The following is a 14,572-nucleotide window of genomic DNA, read 5'->3' as shown; positions in this document are numbered from 1 at the left end:
CATGAGTTATATGCCCAACCAGCATCCTCTAAAACTTCAGATTTGGCTTAAAATCCATCAAAATCGGCCCACTGGCGGTTAAAATCTGGTCACTTCCGGTTTAGACAGCCATTTTGGATTTTGACAGAAATGGATTCAGCATCATCAATAACCCCTAAAACCACTCCAATATTGCCCCATAATTTATGCTAATTATGTCAATTATGCTAATTGTCCAATATATATATAAGTTAGCATCCGGCAGTTTCTGAATACTGGGGACCCATACTATCTATTTCTAACATAAAACTTTGGGGTACTCAACATTTCCGGGTACTCATTGTTGGCAAGTAGACTATTAGGAACACCTGCACACGTGCTTATTCATGTCATTTTCAAATCAGCCAATCAGGTTTCATGTTTCATGATTGGTTGTGCCGGACAGGCTGAGTGGAGTATTTCCTAAACTGTTGATTTTCATTCATAAGAATCTCCAGACTTGACTCAGGAAAAGAAAATAATAAGCAAACACCTTGTTGAAGAGAGAGGGAGAGATGAGGACGGTCAGTCTGGTTGGAGCCAATGACGCTTATGGTCACTCAGATAACCACTCTTGATAACTGTGGTGACCAGAGAAGCTTTATAAGAGCCATATTAATAATTGATAAACTGGAATTTGGTGACTGGTCTTAGTTGAAGTTAGTCAGACCACAGTAGTGATTATCTACATTGCACAACACATCCAACCTTAAGGTAGGAACACTGCAGGTTCCACGTCCTGTCTCCAAGGACACAAACATGAGGCTGCAGTGGACACAGACTCACCAACACTGGACAGTTAGAGACTGGAAAAAAGTAGCCTGGTCTGATGGATCTACTGAAGTGGGGCCATGACAGCCCACTACTTTAAAGGGATAGTAGCATTTTTTTTTAAAGTGGGGTTGTATGATCTACAAATAGGCCCTAAGTACTTTAATTGCAGTAGAAGACTCTCTGCACTCCTCCCGTTAGCAACGCCAGCCCATAATAGCCCTGCCCAGAGATTTACAACATACATTGTTGTGAATGGACCCAAAGAAACGGCTTATTTTCGCGGCCTAAAAGAGGTTTTACGTGAAAAAAATTACACAGTTCCATTGTTCGCTATAATATAATTTTTTCCAGCCCTTCAAAGTGCAGGAAAAACACAGTTTTTATTTGGACCTAACCAACTCACGTATCCCTCCGGGCCAGGGTTAGCGCCCACCGATCAGCAGTTGGTTAGCTCCAAATAAAAACTGTGTTTTTCCTGCACTTTGAGGGGCTGGAAAAAATTATATTATAGCAACAATGGAACTGTGTATTTTTTTTTCAGGTAAAATCTCTTTTAGGCCACGAAAATAGGCCGTTTCTTTGGGTCCATTCACAACAATGTATGTTGTAAATCTCTGGGCAGGGCTATGGGCTGGCGTTGCTAACGGGAGGAGTGCAGATTGTCTGCTACTGCAATTTAAGTACTTAGGGGCTATTTGTAGATCATACAACCCCACTTTAAAAAAATGCTATCCCTTTAAACAATACCTGAGCAGGGCAAGAAAGATTCAGATTGATACATTATTGTCCCAAGGGGAAATTTGTTTTACAGTCGGTACTCACATTAAACATATAACATCAGCAAACATGTAAACATGCAACATAGAAAACCACTGACAAAGCAAACACCACACCAAAACAGAATCGAGGATGTCTTTTAGAGAAAATTTCAAGAGCACTGCCAGTTCTCATAAATGACTTATATGTGCTGCTTAAGAGCAAATCTTGTGTGCTAGTTGTTCTCACATGAGCTCCAATTATTATTTGATGAGTGACCTTATAAAATCTATTAGCCAATATTTTCAACTGAGTCAGTGATAAAAGTATTATTGATAATAAAGTGATAATAAACAACAAAGCATGCTTGATCTTCCATGTCTGTTGGCCTGATAGTTAGCATGGGATCATCTGGCAGTTAGCAGTGCCAGTTTATACCATTTTTTTCTATCCATTCAGAGAATAGGGATATCTCAGAACTGATCTGATGTTGTATTTGTGGTCACATTTAAATTGTTTAATTGTGTGGTTTTTGTACTCCCACTCAACCAAAGGAACAACTGTTTCCTGCTGCACGTTACACTTTACAGTGAACTGGCTCCTCTCTCTCCTCTGGTGGTGGAGGTGAACTGAGGGAATATCTCCAGTAACAGAGAGTAAAAGAGGAATGGAGGGGAAAAGCTGGTTTGCTTTGAGCAATTAAGGAAAAATAATTAGAATGAGTCCTAATCCAATTGGATGAAATTATTGTAGTTACCTGCTCAGTATCTTCCTGATCTCCTACACTGTTTCCACACATGTTAAATCACTCAGGCTCATGCTCTCTCTCTCTCTCTCTCTCTCTCTGCCAGTCTCTTCCAATCACCCTGATAAGAAACTGAGGCTCTATTCATTTAGACCACTGACCTTTCTTACCACTGGGGGCAGATTGGCAGCAATTGGATTACTTTGTGTGCTACTGGCTAAAGTAGCTGTATCTCTCTGTTTCCATACTTATCCATTCTTTCCTCTTGTCTTGTGTCTCACATGTAGATAAGAAAAACCTGTTCTACTTCTAATGTGTCCTTTCATTGCTCCATATACCCGAGGCCTTGTTTTACCTCCATCTGTGTCCACTGTCTTCTGTCTCTAATCGGTGAACTCTCTCATTTCCTTCCGCAGGTGCCGTGGTTGTGTTTTGAGCCGGTGGGGCTGTAACTGGTGTGTCCAGAAACACTTGTGTACCCACAAGCCCACCTGTGAGGAGGGGGTGATCATCTACAACCAACACGTAAGTTACAGATATGTCGTTTAAAGCCCCTGTACAGACTTTTCATTTAGTGTTGATTTTGGCGGCCCCTGTGGACGAAAGCGGTGGTGTTTTGCCGGAATGAAGACTGCATTTCCCACTGTCGTGAAGACGTTTGTCTGGCCGGCGCGTGTAGATTTGTTTTGGAAACGTCTGAAAGAAGACGGGACTTGCTTCTTTTTTTTTTTTAACAGCTATCTGCAGCGTGCATATGGATGAGGTATTCGTATCGTTTCATCAGTGGTCCGACCCGACCATGCCTTCCAGAGGTATAGAATTAGACTACTTAGAAATAGCGTATCTTCACACTGATGGGCTCATTTGCTGTTGTAGGTAACAGAGACACATCAGCAGAAACCAGAGACTTTTGCGCATCCAGTTAAAAGCTCCGTACTGGGGCTTTAAGATATAAAGATTTCAGACCTGAAGTCACAATGCAGATCCAGAGCGGGATCTAAAACCTACTGTATAGGTTTGGATTGTAGGATTGTTGGAGCTTTTCTATTGTAAGTCATTGACAATTTCAGAGTTTATGCAGGAGTTGAATCGTTCCCCTGAAATTGCTACATACTCTCTAGAGCCCAAGGATAGAGCAGATTAGAAGAAAAAAAAATGAAATGGTGAAAACCAAAACAAACAGAAAAACAGTTTCACCAAAAATTAATGGTTTTATTCAAAACAAAGTATCGGAAGAGAAAACCTACAGCGAGAAATGGGGGAAACTAAAACTAGAACCCTGAGAAAACCCAAACTCATACCAGCCACAAACTTAGTGTGAGCTTAGAATAGATTTTATCAAACACTGTAGCTCCATGCAGCCAACTAATGAGGAGTGTACACGTCTCACATGCTGCTGAATGAACCACTCTGGCACTGACCAGGCCTCCTCACTCCACCTTTGTGCGCAAGCTGCTGCTCGAGAAACCAGGGGCGGCCAAGTCACCTGCTGGAGAGAAGGGGAGGGCAGAGGGTGCACACACACGCACACGCACACACACACACTGCGGCAAGTAACAGAGGCGGAGGAGTTGGATATGGAGGCTCGGTACTTGTGGTGATGGTGGTGTCTTGCCAAGAGCTTCGGCCATTGTTGTGTTTCAAGACACCGTACAATACACTTCTTCTCCTCTTCATTCAGCCGCTTCACAATAGAGTCACTCACTTAGAGTTATAAAACAAAAACTGTTGTTTTTCTTAAACGTGTTAGTCTGAACTCTCTGAAAATTTGAGTGTACACTGCAAAAACTCTGTCTTATTTCTAGTCAAAATGTCATTTCTAGTCAAAACAAACCTCATTCTACTTAAAATAAGACTCATCACATTAAAAAGTAGCTTGTTTTTAGACACTTTCAAGCAGATTTTCACTTGAAATAAGTAGAAAAATCTGATAGTGGAGCAAGTTTTTCTTTCTTATTACGAGCAGAAAAAAACTTGCTTTCACTGGCTACTTATTTCAAGTGAAAATTTGTTTTAAACGAGTGAAAATTATCTAAAAACAAGTTACATTTTAGGTGATGAGTCTTATTTAAAGTGGAAATAGATTAGTTTTGACTAGAAATGAGACATTTTGACAAGAAATAAGACAAATATTCTTGGAAAGATTTTGAGTTTTTGCAGTGTATGACAGAAGCATTGTTCATCCATATCAGTCTGATCAGTCGATGGTCAGTTTTCCCATTTAGAAAGAAATACGACCACAAATGTTCATTAATTCTCATAAACGCTTTGCAAATACAAGCCTCCATTATTTGTCACAAAAACCATGTCATAAACAACAATAACATCGGATCCTGTGCTTAACATCACATTTACATTCAGTTATTGGTTATCTCCATTTTGTCTTGTCTATATTTTTTTTTTATTTCTGCCTCACCCTCTCCTCATCTCCCTCCATCCTTCTCCCCCAGTTTGAACTCCCCACCTCAGCTCCTCCCCCGTCTAAACCCATTAAAGTAGTAACGACACCCGGTGCCACAGCAGCTGCTGCCCCAACAACCACCGCCATGACAACCACCACCACCACAACTCCTCCGTCCACAACAACAACGGCGGCCGTCGTCGTCACAACAACCACCGCTGCTGCCCCCGTCACTGTAGCGACCACACAGGAGGCGACCACCCCCCCTCCCTCGCTGCCCCCCACCACCGCTCCGCTCACAACCGCCAGCGGCCCTGAGATGATGACCGCCGCCCCGCCCACCACCACGGAGCCCACCGCCGCCGCCACGCTGCCGCCGCCCCCCACCACAGCGGTCACCGAGGCGACGGAGGAAGGGACCGAAGCAGGAGGAGAGCTGGTCGCCGTCACGGAGAGCGATGCCGAAGATGCTGCTGCAAGTATTCCCAGTGTTGTCACGGCGACCGCAGAGCCGGTGCCCATCACCGTGGCCGACGGTCTCAGCGGCGACCTGGACGCTCTGATGCCCCTGATGATCCCAGACCGAACGGACCAAACGGACCAAACGGACTCGGACCCCCTGGAGGTCGTCATGGAGTCGCCCCCCCCCGGCGACGCACAGGAAGCAGAAGGAGCGCCGGAGAGCCTGGCCGAGACCCCCACGCCGCCGCTGCTGCTCACGCCTCTCCCCGTGGGCGAACCCGCCAATGCCGACTCCGATGAAGCCGACCTGGACCGAGAGTTACTGACCCAGACCCCCGTCCCCTTCCCCGTCCCCCCCGCGCCCACTCAGGACGGCGGCGAGGCAGGAAGCGTGGAGGTGCTCCTCTGGCCGAAGGAAGAAGAAGAAGCAGAAGAAGCAGAAGACGACGTCCAATCCAAGGCCGCCGCCGCTGCTGTCCAATCAGAAAACGACACGGCCACGTTCTCGGCCGCCACCGTGTTGTCGGGCGACGGCGAGGTGGACCACGCCCCCTCCTCGTCCTACGCTCAGCTGGTGGACGCTGACTCACAGATGGACTACCAGTACGGTCCAGGTGACGCGTTCCTCCCGGTGAGTGCAGCCGCCTCCTTTCTCTTCTTCTTCCTCTACCGCTTCGCCTCGCTCGCTCCCAGCCGCCGACGGGACCGTGTCCTGTTGCTATGGGAACAAAGCTCGAACCAGCTTCCCTGTCTGCCCTTTCCTCCCTCCTCCTCTCCTGTCTGACCTCACCTGGTTTTTTTTTGTTGTTGTTGTTGTTGTTGCTTTCCTGCTTCACTGTGAGCTGCATCGGTTGGTTTTTGTGTGGATGAATTGTATTTAAATGTCATAATAACAGAAAGAAAATGTATTTAATAAGTGTTAAATACAATAATGCAATTACCAACAAACAGGACAAAGGTTTGTGAAACCTCTTATTAAACAAACAAGACCTAATATTTACTGTACAGGCATCAGGTTCCACAGGTTGATAATTACAATGAAAACTAGAATTACTCCCTCGTGGCTTTCTACCTCCGTCACTCCGACTGGTTTCAGGTTACATTCCTGTTTTACCAGAAACACATGAAGTATTGTGTGAAATTCAGTTATAAATAATTAGTGAAGAAGACTTAAAAACATGTTTTGTGCAGTCACAATGACCTTTGACCTTCAATCGCCAAAATTAAATCGGGTCATCCTCGACTTTAAGCGAACATTTGTGCCATATGTCAGAATACAAGACAACACAGCGAGGTGTATTGTCCTGTGTACCTTGTATTATCCTGGCCTCTGTTTAGATTTGACACAAACATTCGCTCAAAGATGAACTGATTAGATTTTAGTGGGGAAAAAGGTTCAAGGTGACAGTGACCTCTTCTGTTCCCTGTGAATGCAACATGTCAGAAACCCCCCGGCCGGAGGGGAATTTCATTAGATCTGGTACCAACAATCGCTCCGACTCAGGAATGAACTGATTGGAGTTGTTTGGTCAAAGGTCACTGTGATCTCTCAAAAGCATGTTTTTTTTTAAAGGGAACACATGAATTCATACAGTGATACAGTTTTGATTCAGACGTCGCATCATAATGTTCAGAAAAAACAACACTGTAGCTCAGGAAGGACCGTAGACCAGAGAGGAAACAACCCACTGAGATTCTTCATTGTTTATCAGGTTTCTTACGGATCCTTAAAAAGTCTTACAAGGCATTGGATTCATTAATCTAAAAACAAGGCCTTAATTGGCATTAAAATGTCTTAAATCAATTTTTCAAAAGTCTTAAAAATGTTAACACATGGTAAGTGGGATTTTATGGTTGTAATTAGTCTCAAATCTCAAAATAATTGGTAACATTTTGACATAGAGAAGTTAGTGGCGGCCGTCAATGCTAAATTTCTCACTGCCACCAGCTCCTGAGTCAGTGTTTTGTTTTTTTCCAGACTTTTTATGCATTTATTTTGAAAGGACAGCTGGAAAGAGACACAATCCAATGTTCATGTAGCAGTCACTTTACCTTGGATCACATAGGAAAGTGGGTAAAATTGTCCCTAACCCTATGTAATTGATGTGGGGTTTTTCTTTTTTTTTCTGCATTTGTGTTTATTATGAAGTCAGTCTTAAATTTAATTTCAAGTGGCTTTAAAAAAAGTCTTAAAAAGTCTTAAATTTAACTTGGCTTAAGCTGTAAGAACCCTGGTTTATGTCTATAAAATGAATTATGTAATAAAATAATAAATACATGGTTCACTAAACATAACATGGGTCAAAAGGATATATTGTTGTGCATGTAAATAATAAACTGAAGTGAGGAAGATACTTAATACTTCATACTAAACCGTGAGTGTGCATGTGTCAACGCAGGTCTCTATGGTTAATCAGGCCACATTTTAATTTGAAACCGTGTGTGTGTGTGTGTAACAGGGTGATGAGGGCTCCTTTGTCAGCTGGGGTTCCTCAGCTTGTCCATGTGTGGAGAAGGTCCAGGGCTCATCGCTGCTTCCTGTCAGAGTGGAGAGAAAGATCACTTTACTGGCCCGCAACCTGCACCTCTATCAGGTACAGCACTCTCTCTCACACACACACACACACACACACACACACACACACACACACTGCGGCAAGTAACAGAGGCGGAGGAGTTGGATATGGAGGCTCGGTACTTGTGGTGATGGTGGTGTCTTGCCAAGAGCTTCGGCCATTGTTGTGTTTCAAGACACCGTACAATACACTTCTTCTCCTCTTCATTCAGCCGCTTCACAATAGAGTCACTCACTTAGAGTTATAAAACTGCAAAAACTCAAAATCTTACCAAGAATATTTGTCTTATTTCTAGTCAAAATGTCATTTCTAGTCAAAACAAACCTCATTCTACTTAAAATAAGACTCATCACATTAAAAAGTAGCTTGTTTTTAGACACTTTTTACTTCTTTCAAGCAGATTTTCACTTGAAATAAGTAGAAAAATCTGACAGTGGAGCAAGTTTTTCTTTCTTATTACAAGCAGAAAAAAACTTGCTTTCACTGGCAGATTTTTCTACTTATTTCAAGGGAAAATTTGTTTTATACGAGTGAAAATTATCTAAAAACAAGTTAAATTTTAGGTGATGAGTCTTATTTAAAGTGGAAATAGATTAGTTTTGACTAGAAATGAGACATTTTGACAAGAAATAAGACAAATATTCTTGGAATGATTTTGAGTTTTTGCAGTGTATGACAGAAGCATTGTTCATCCATATCAGTCTGATCAGTCGATGGTCAGTTTTCCCCATTTAGAAAGAAATACGACCACAAATGTTCATTAATTCTCATAAACGCTTTGCAAATACAAGCCTCCATTATTTGTCACAAAAACCATGTCATAAACAACAATAACATCGGATCCTGTGTTTAACATCACATTTACATTCAGTTATTGGTTATCTCCATTTTGTCTTGTCTATATTTTTTTTTATTTACACACACACACATACACACACACACACACACACACACACACACACAGTTGTTAGGAGTTAACCTGCTCTCCTGGCCATTGATCTTGATATCAAACAACCAAGTCTTTTGTATGTTCAGGACACGGAGCTGGACTACGAGTGCGTGCTGGTCATTGAAGGACAGACGGTGGTGGTGGACGCCTACGTGGAAACGGATGACATGAATCCATTCAACTTTGACATCACCTGTCAACTACACCAGGTCTGATGACGTGCCGTCACTCATTGTAACTTTGATGCCTTTTCATTGCGTCTGTGTAGTAAGAAACAGCAGTGACAACTCTGTTTCCTGTTGTGTCCAGTACACGTATTCAGCGCCAGTGGACGAGTACAACGCCATGGTGTATGTGAAGAAGAGGGACACCTTCCATGTGGACAGCTCTACTGATCTATATGGTGAGGCTTAGACTTGATTATATTACATATAGCTAGGGGTGGGCAAAAATATCGATATGGCAATATATCGCGATACTTTATATCGCGATACGATATTGATATTCAATATTTAAATATCGATTTTTTTTTTTTTTTTTTAATCAATTTTTTTTTTTCAAATAATAAATCATGTTTCAGATGTAAATCCACTACGACTTCCGCACCTCTGCTCCGCGAGGTGTCACTGTACTGCTACCTCAGACAGTGTGTTGTTCATGCAAATATGTTGTTGTAACTTGCACTTGTATAAAATGGCATGGATAATTTGAATTACATTGTTTTGACTCAGTTTGTCCCATAAATTATCACTATCATCTGATGTACATACAACTCGGATTTTAAGATGCATAATGCCTTTTACATTTTTCAGTGAACTATGTAGAATATCGTAGAATATCGCAATTTATCGCAATATATCACAATATCGTATCGTATTGTGACTCAAGTATCGTGATGCGTATCGTATCGTGAGGTCCTTGGCAATACCCACCCCTAATTACATAAGATGTTATTGTCCTCTTTTAACGAAAACAGACATCAACGAGGTTTATACATCAGCTGATGCTCTCCTCTGTCTCTTGTGCCATCAGTGACTCTGTACAACTGCTCTGTGGGCCGATCCGACTGCAGCCGCTGCCACACAGCCGACCAGAAGTACGGCTGTGTGTGGTGTGGCTCCGCTCAGGCCAGCTGCTTGTATTCAGACTCCTGCAATGAGCCCGTACAGCACACGTGTCCTGCCCCTGTCATCCACTCTGTGAGTACATAACGTAGCCTCTCGCATGATCGTGTCATGATTTATCAAGTTATCACTACAAATGAAGGCAAGGCATCTTTATTTATATAGTGCATTTCATACCAAGGCAACTCAATGTGCTTTACATAAAGACAAAACATTAAAAAAAGAAGCATAAGACAGAATAAAAACAAACAAAACACTAAGAACAGAGTTAAAAGCAAGAGCAAATAAAAGTAAAAGAAAATAGATAAAGTTTTAAGTTCTCGGCTATAAGCACGTGAAAAGAGAAATGTTTTTAACCTGGATGTAAAAGTGCCCACAGTTGGGGCTGATCTCAGTTCTGCTGGTAGTTTGTTCCACTTGTGTGCAGCATAGCAGCTAAATGCTGCTTCACCATGTCTGGTCTGAACTCTGAGCTCCACTACCTGACCTGAGTCAGTAGATCTCAGAGCTCGACTGGGTTTATACTCTACTAACATGTCATTCATGTATTCTGGACCTAAACCATTCAGTGATTTGTAAACCAGTAGCAGAACTTTAAAATCTATTCTGTAGCCGACTGGGAGCCAATGTAAGGTCTTAAGAACCGGGGTGATGTGATCTGATCTCTTTGTTCTGGTTAAAACTCGAGCTGCAGCTGTTTGATACTTTTTTTGGGGGAGACCAGTCAGAAGACCGTTACAGTAGTCAAGTCTACTGGAGATAAAAGCATGAACCAGCTTCTCCTGATCAGTTTGGGACATAAAACCCTTAATGAATGGAAAACCCAAACTCAATCATTTTGAATGTGTTGTTTCAACATTTATTTATTTATTTTTTTGACTTGCCTTAGATCGAGCCTCTCTCCAGCTTGTTGGAAGGAGGCACCATGGTGACCATCTCCGGCTCCAACCTGGGCCAGAAGGCAGAAGACATCCTCGACTCTGTATCAGTAGCCGGGGTGCCCTGCACCGTCATCCCCGGCCTCTATGAGGTGTCCTCCAGGTACAGAAGAGAAGATACGATCGAATTCAAAGAGGACTGATCAGATTCCTCAACATTTACCCCAATAACTAATTGATCGTTATTTACACTAAACCGAACAATTTACATCGAGAGCAAACACTTAGTGACAGTCTGCCTCGACTGATTGGGTTGAGACAAAAGACCCCTATCAATCAATCAGTCAATCAGACTTTATTTGTAGAGCACTTTTCATACAAAAGATATGTAGCACAAAGTGCTTTACATGATAAAAGCAGACAAAACAAAGCAAAAATAAAAACCCAAAGTAGCGCAGATACACGCGTGCGCACACACACACGCACACACACACACACACACACACACATAGCGCTATCTTACTCTACAATTTGCCATGAGGAAACACTAGGGACTGGATAAAACAAAATAATTAAATGAAATGATAAAAAATACTAAACTAAAATTATACCGTAAATATGCTAAGACTAAAAAGATTAAAAGTAAAAATGAATACAAAATAAAATAAAATAAAATAATAATAAAAAAATGTACCGTAATAAACAGTAAAAATCGATAAATGCAATAAAATGATAGGAAAACTAATAAAATAGTGAAACCCATAAGTAAAATCTAATCAAAAGCCAAGCTAAAAAGGTGTGTTTTAACTTTGCTCTTAAAAATGTCCACATTCGCAGCTGCTCTCAGGTCTTCAGGAAGGCTGTTCCACAGTCGTGGGCCGTAATGACAAAAGGCTGCTTCACCATGAGTTTTGGTTCTGACTTTAGGTATTAATAAAAGGCCTCTATCTGAAGACCTGAGAGGTCTGGATGGCTCATAAGTTAAAAGCAAATCTGACAGATAGGAAGGACTAAGACCATTAAGAGCTTTAAAAACCAGTAAAAGAATCTTAAAATCGATCCTGAAGCACACAGGTAGCCAATGCAGGGACTTTAAAATCGGTGTAATGTGAGCTCTCTTTCTGGTCTTCGTTAGCAGTCGTGCAGCTATGCAACTGGTGTAGTACTAATTCGGTTAATATAAGTAATAATGGCAGCTAATAAGAATCTAGCAGCAGGTTTTGAGCAGGATCGTGGAGTCGGCAGGTTGTTTCCATCCCAGCTGTGATGTTTGTCTTCCAGGATCGTGTGCAGGACCAAAGCCAGCGGAGGAGAGAAGGTGGACCACGTCTCAGTCAAAGTGAGCGGAGGAGGGTTCGGCCTGTCCAGCCAGACATTCAGCTACCAGGTACATTAGATTAAATTTAATTTCATTACAATGTATTAGATTAGGTTTTGTTGACCTGTTTGTGAAAATTGAGTTGTTGCAGAAGCACATAGCTATAGCATATGGCAACAACAGCCACAGTTTGAAACATATATGTAGGTAACGCAAATATTAGAAGTAGAAATTGTCTCATTTGTTTTATAATTATGTGAGAAAATGCCTGTTCTGTCAAATCAACAGACTAAAAATAAGAATAAGATAACTAATGTACAGTAATGTGCTGATTTTTGGGTGTAATGCTTTATCTGAATATTATTACTGCCTCATTTCTTTCTTTTTTGTGTGTGTGTGTGTGTGTGTGTGTGTGTGTGTGTGTGTGTGTGTGTGTGTGTGTGTTAAAAACCCAAACACGAAGTAGATGTGAACAGTAGAGCCAGGACAGGATTTAGTTGATTTTGATAAATTCTTACAGTATTGAAACACACTACCCAGATGCGACAGTAGAGCAGCTCATCCTGAGCTTCAAAACCACTGACGTCAACTTATAGTCTATGGTTTTGTAGGTTTTTGTAGCGGCTAATAATGTTTCAATGGAAGATAAAAGAAGAGCCATCATTCATTCCTACTGTTTCACAAATAAACACAAAATCCGGTCTCCGCTGCTGTTGTGCTTCTTTCCGGTGCACAAAAGGACAAATGAGGGGGCGTGTTTTTTTTAAAATCATTCAATAATGCCTGACAACAAAAACTGAATGAGCGACCGCAGCAGTCGTCTGAGCTGTGATTCGTATGGAGAACTCAAGGGGATTGGACTGTTGCCAGAGGTGAAGTGGCAGCGCTCCCTAGTGGAGAAACAACGCAATAGCAACAACTATTCAACAAGTGGTAACAAAATAGTTTAAGTGCCTATTTATAACTTTCCATTCCACTATAAATAAATCTACCGTTGGCACAGAGCAGCCTATAAACCCAGCCCGCTGATGTATTGGTCAGGCTCTGCTGAAAGGCAAATGCTCCATTTAAAGTAATATAGATCGTGAGCCCAGTCGGTTAGTAATAAGTTCCTCTGTGTATTCGTGTGGTTAATAAATTTCTAACCGCAGTCTTCCTTCCTTCCTCTCAATCCTGTCAGGATCCATTTGTAATGGGGGTGTCACCTGAACGGGGCCCCAAAGCTGGAGGAACGTCCCTGACAATCACCGGCAGGAACCTGCTGACCGGCCGCCCCTCGGACCTCACCATCACTGTGGGAGGAGTGCCCTGTAAAATGTGAGACACAAAAACACACACACACACACAGGGATGGGCGTGTTTTTCTGGTTGTTTGCTCATCAGTCCGTTGTTTAAAGGGGACCTATTGTGTTTTTCCAGCTTTTCAGACATATAAATATGATTAAAATGTTGGATACTTGCTTTAGAGGACGTGGAAGTGCCATATCATGAGGTAGGAGTGTGTTGACGTTTCAGGAGCTCTGAGCCGCTGCAAATGCTCCAGTCTGGAGAGTTTTTTCTAAAGTCTCTTTTTGTCATGTCACAACTTCGGCGGAAGTCCCTGAATGGCAACTTGCCTGGCTTTGGCCTCAGTGCACAGTGGTAATGTGAGAGGGAGAGGGAGCGTGTCACTATGCAGCAGCCCCTCGATATGTTGACCAATCACTGCGGGGGGGGGGGGGGGGGGGAGCACTGAATGCGAGCGTTTCAGAGCGAAGCAGGAAAGAGTCAGAATAGAGGAGTACATAGTCAGCTTGTATGCAATATGTATGGAGTTTTTTATCGATTGAAACTTTCAATAATTCTCCACTGATCCAATATCACATTAAAAGCTCCTGAAATGAGCATGATAGTAGGGATGTGCACGGTTACCCGAGTACCCGAGTACCCGGGTACCTGAGTAGGCAATCTGCTATCCGGTTATGAATTTATTATCTGGTTAAAAAAACGGCACGTTAGAGCGCAGTCTAGTGTCGGATCAAACTACATTATCATGCCATGGTTCGGCTTTTTGTAGTGTTAAACAGTTTCGGATCAAGCAACGTGATTTTCTGCTGTGTAAAAGCGTTTTTGGATCGAGCCTCGGACTTTCAAACCTTTTACAAGAATCTGTGGTGGTTCCCTCGGCGTACGCCATCGGGAGGGAGATGACAGGTGTCATCAAGTCTGTTAGAAAATATGCTTTTAGTTTACAAACATTCTGAAACCTTCCCAGTTATTTCCTGAGACGATGCGAGGCAGAGAGGACCGAAGGCACCAAAATGTACTGTGGACTAATAAATAAGCACCGCTAATGATTTAAAAGAAAAAAAAGTTTTCTCCTCCGAGGCAGCCGCGGCATAAATGCGCTGCACTCTGAGCTCAGCACTCAGAGCGCATGCAGTGCATTTATTCCACATCTGCCCCATATGTGCATCTTAAACTCCAGTCTACTCTTATTATCCACCTGATATTTTGTCTGACGACGCTGTGTGTCAGTAATACGCTCTGTCTGACGGTCAGAGCGCAGATCTATGCACCGGCTGCGCCCTG

General features: G+C 42.5%; 1 protein-coding gene across 1 annotated transcript in view; it reads left to right on the top strand.

Annotated features, from left to right (window-relative positions):
- plxnb1b (plexin b1b) overlaps positions 1-14,572 on the top strand; it is a 113,093-nt gene that overhangs the window by 75,417 nt on the left and 23,104 nt on the right. Inside the window, exons 11-19 of the mRNA XM_085776577.1 lie at positions 2,710-2,818; positions 4,744-5,787; positions 7,616-7,750; positions 8,768-8,890; positions 8,991-9,084; positions 9,714-9,880; positions 10,695-10,846; positions 11,965-12,070; positions 13,182-13,318. Coding sequence (XP_085632703.1) covers positions 2,710-2,818; positions 4,744-5,787; positions 7,616-7,750; positions 8,768-8,890; positions 8,991-9,084; positions 9,714-9,880; positions 10,695-10,846; positions 11,965-12,070; positions 13,182-13,318 — 2,067 coding nt within the window. The remainder of the gene's footprint in view (positions 1-2,709; positions 2,819-4,743; positions 5,788-7,615; positions 7,751-8,767; positions 8,891-8,990; positions 9,085-9,713; positions 9,881-10,694; positions 10,847-11,964; positions 12,071-13,181; positions 13,319-14,572) is intronic.

Source organism: Trachurus japonicus, chromosome 5 (assembly GCF_045865225.1).
Source record: "Trachurus japonicus isolate A0001 chromosome 5, Traja_1.0".
In the NCBI taxonomy this organism is placed as follows: domain Eukaryota; kingdom Metazoa; phylum Chordata; class Actinopteri; order Carangiformes; family Carangidae; genus Trachurus; species Trachurus japonicus.
This window is presented reverse-complemented; position numbering and strand designations above follow the sequence as displayed.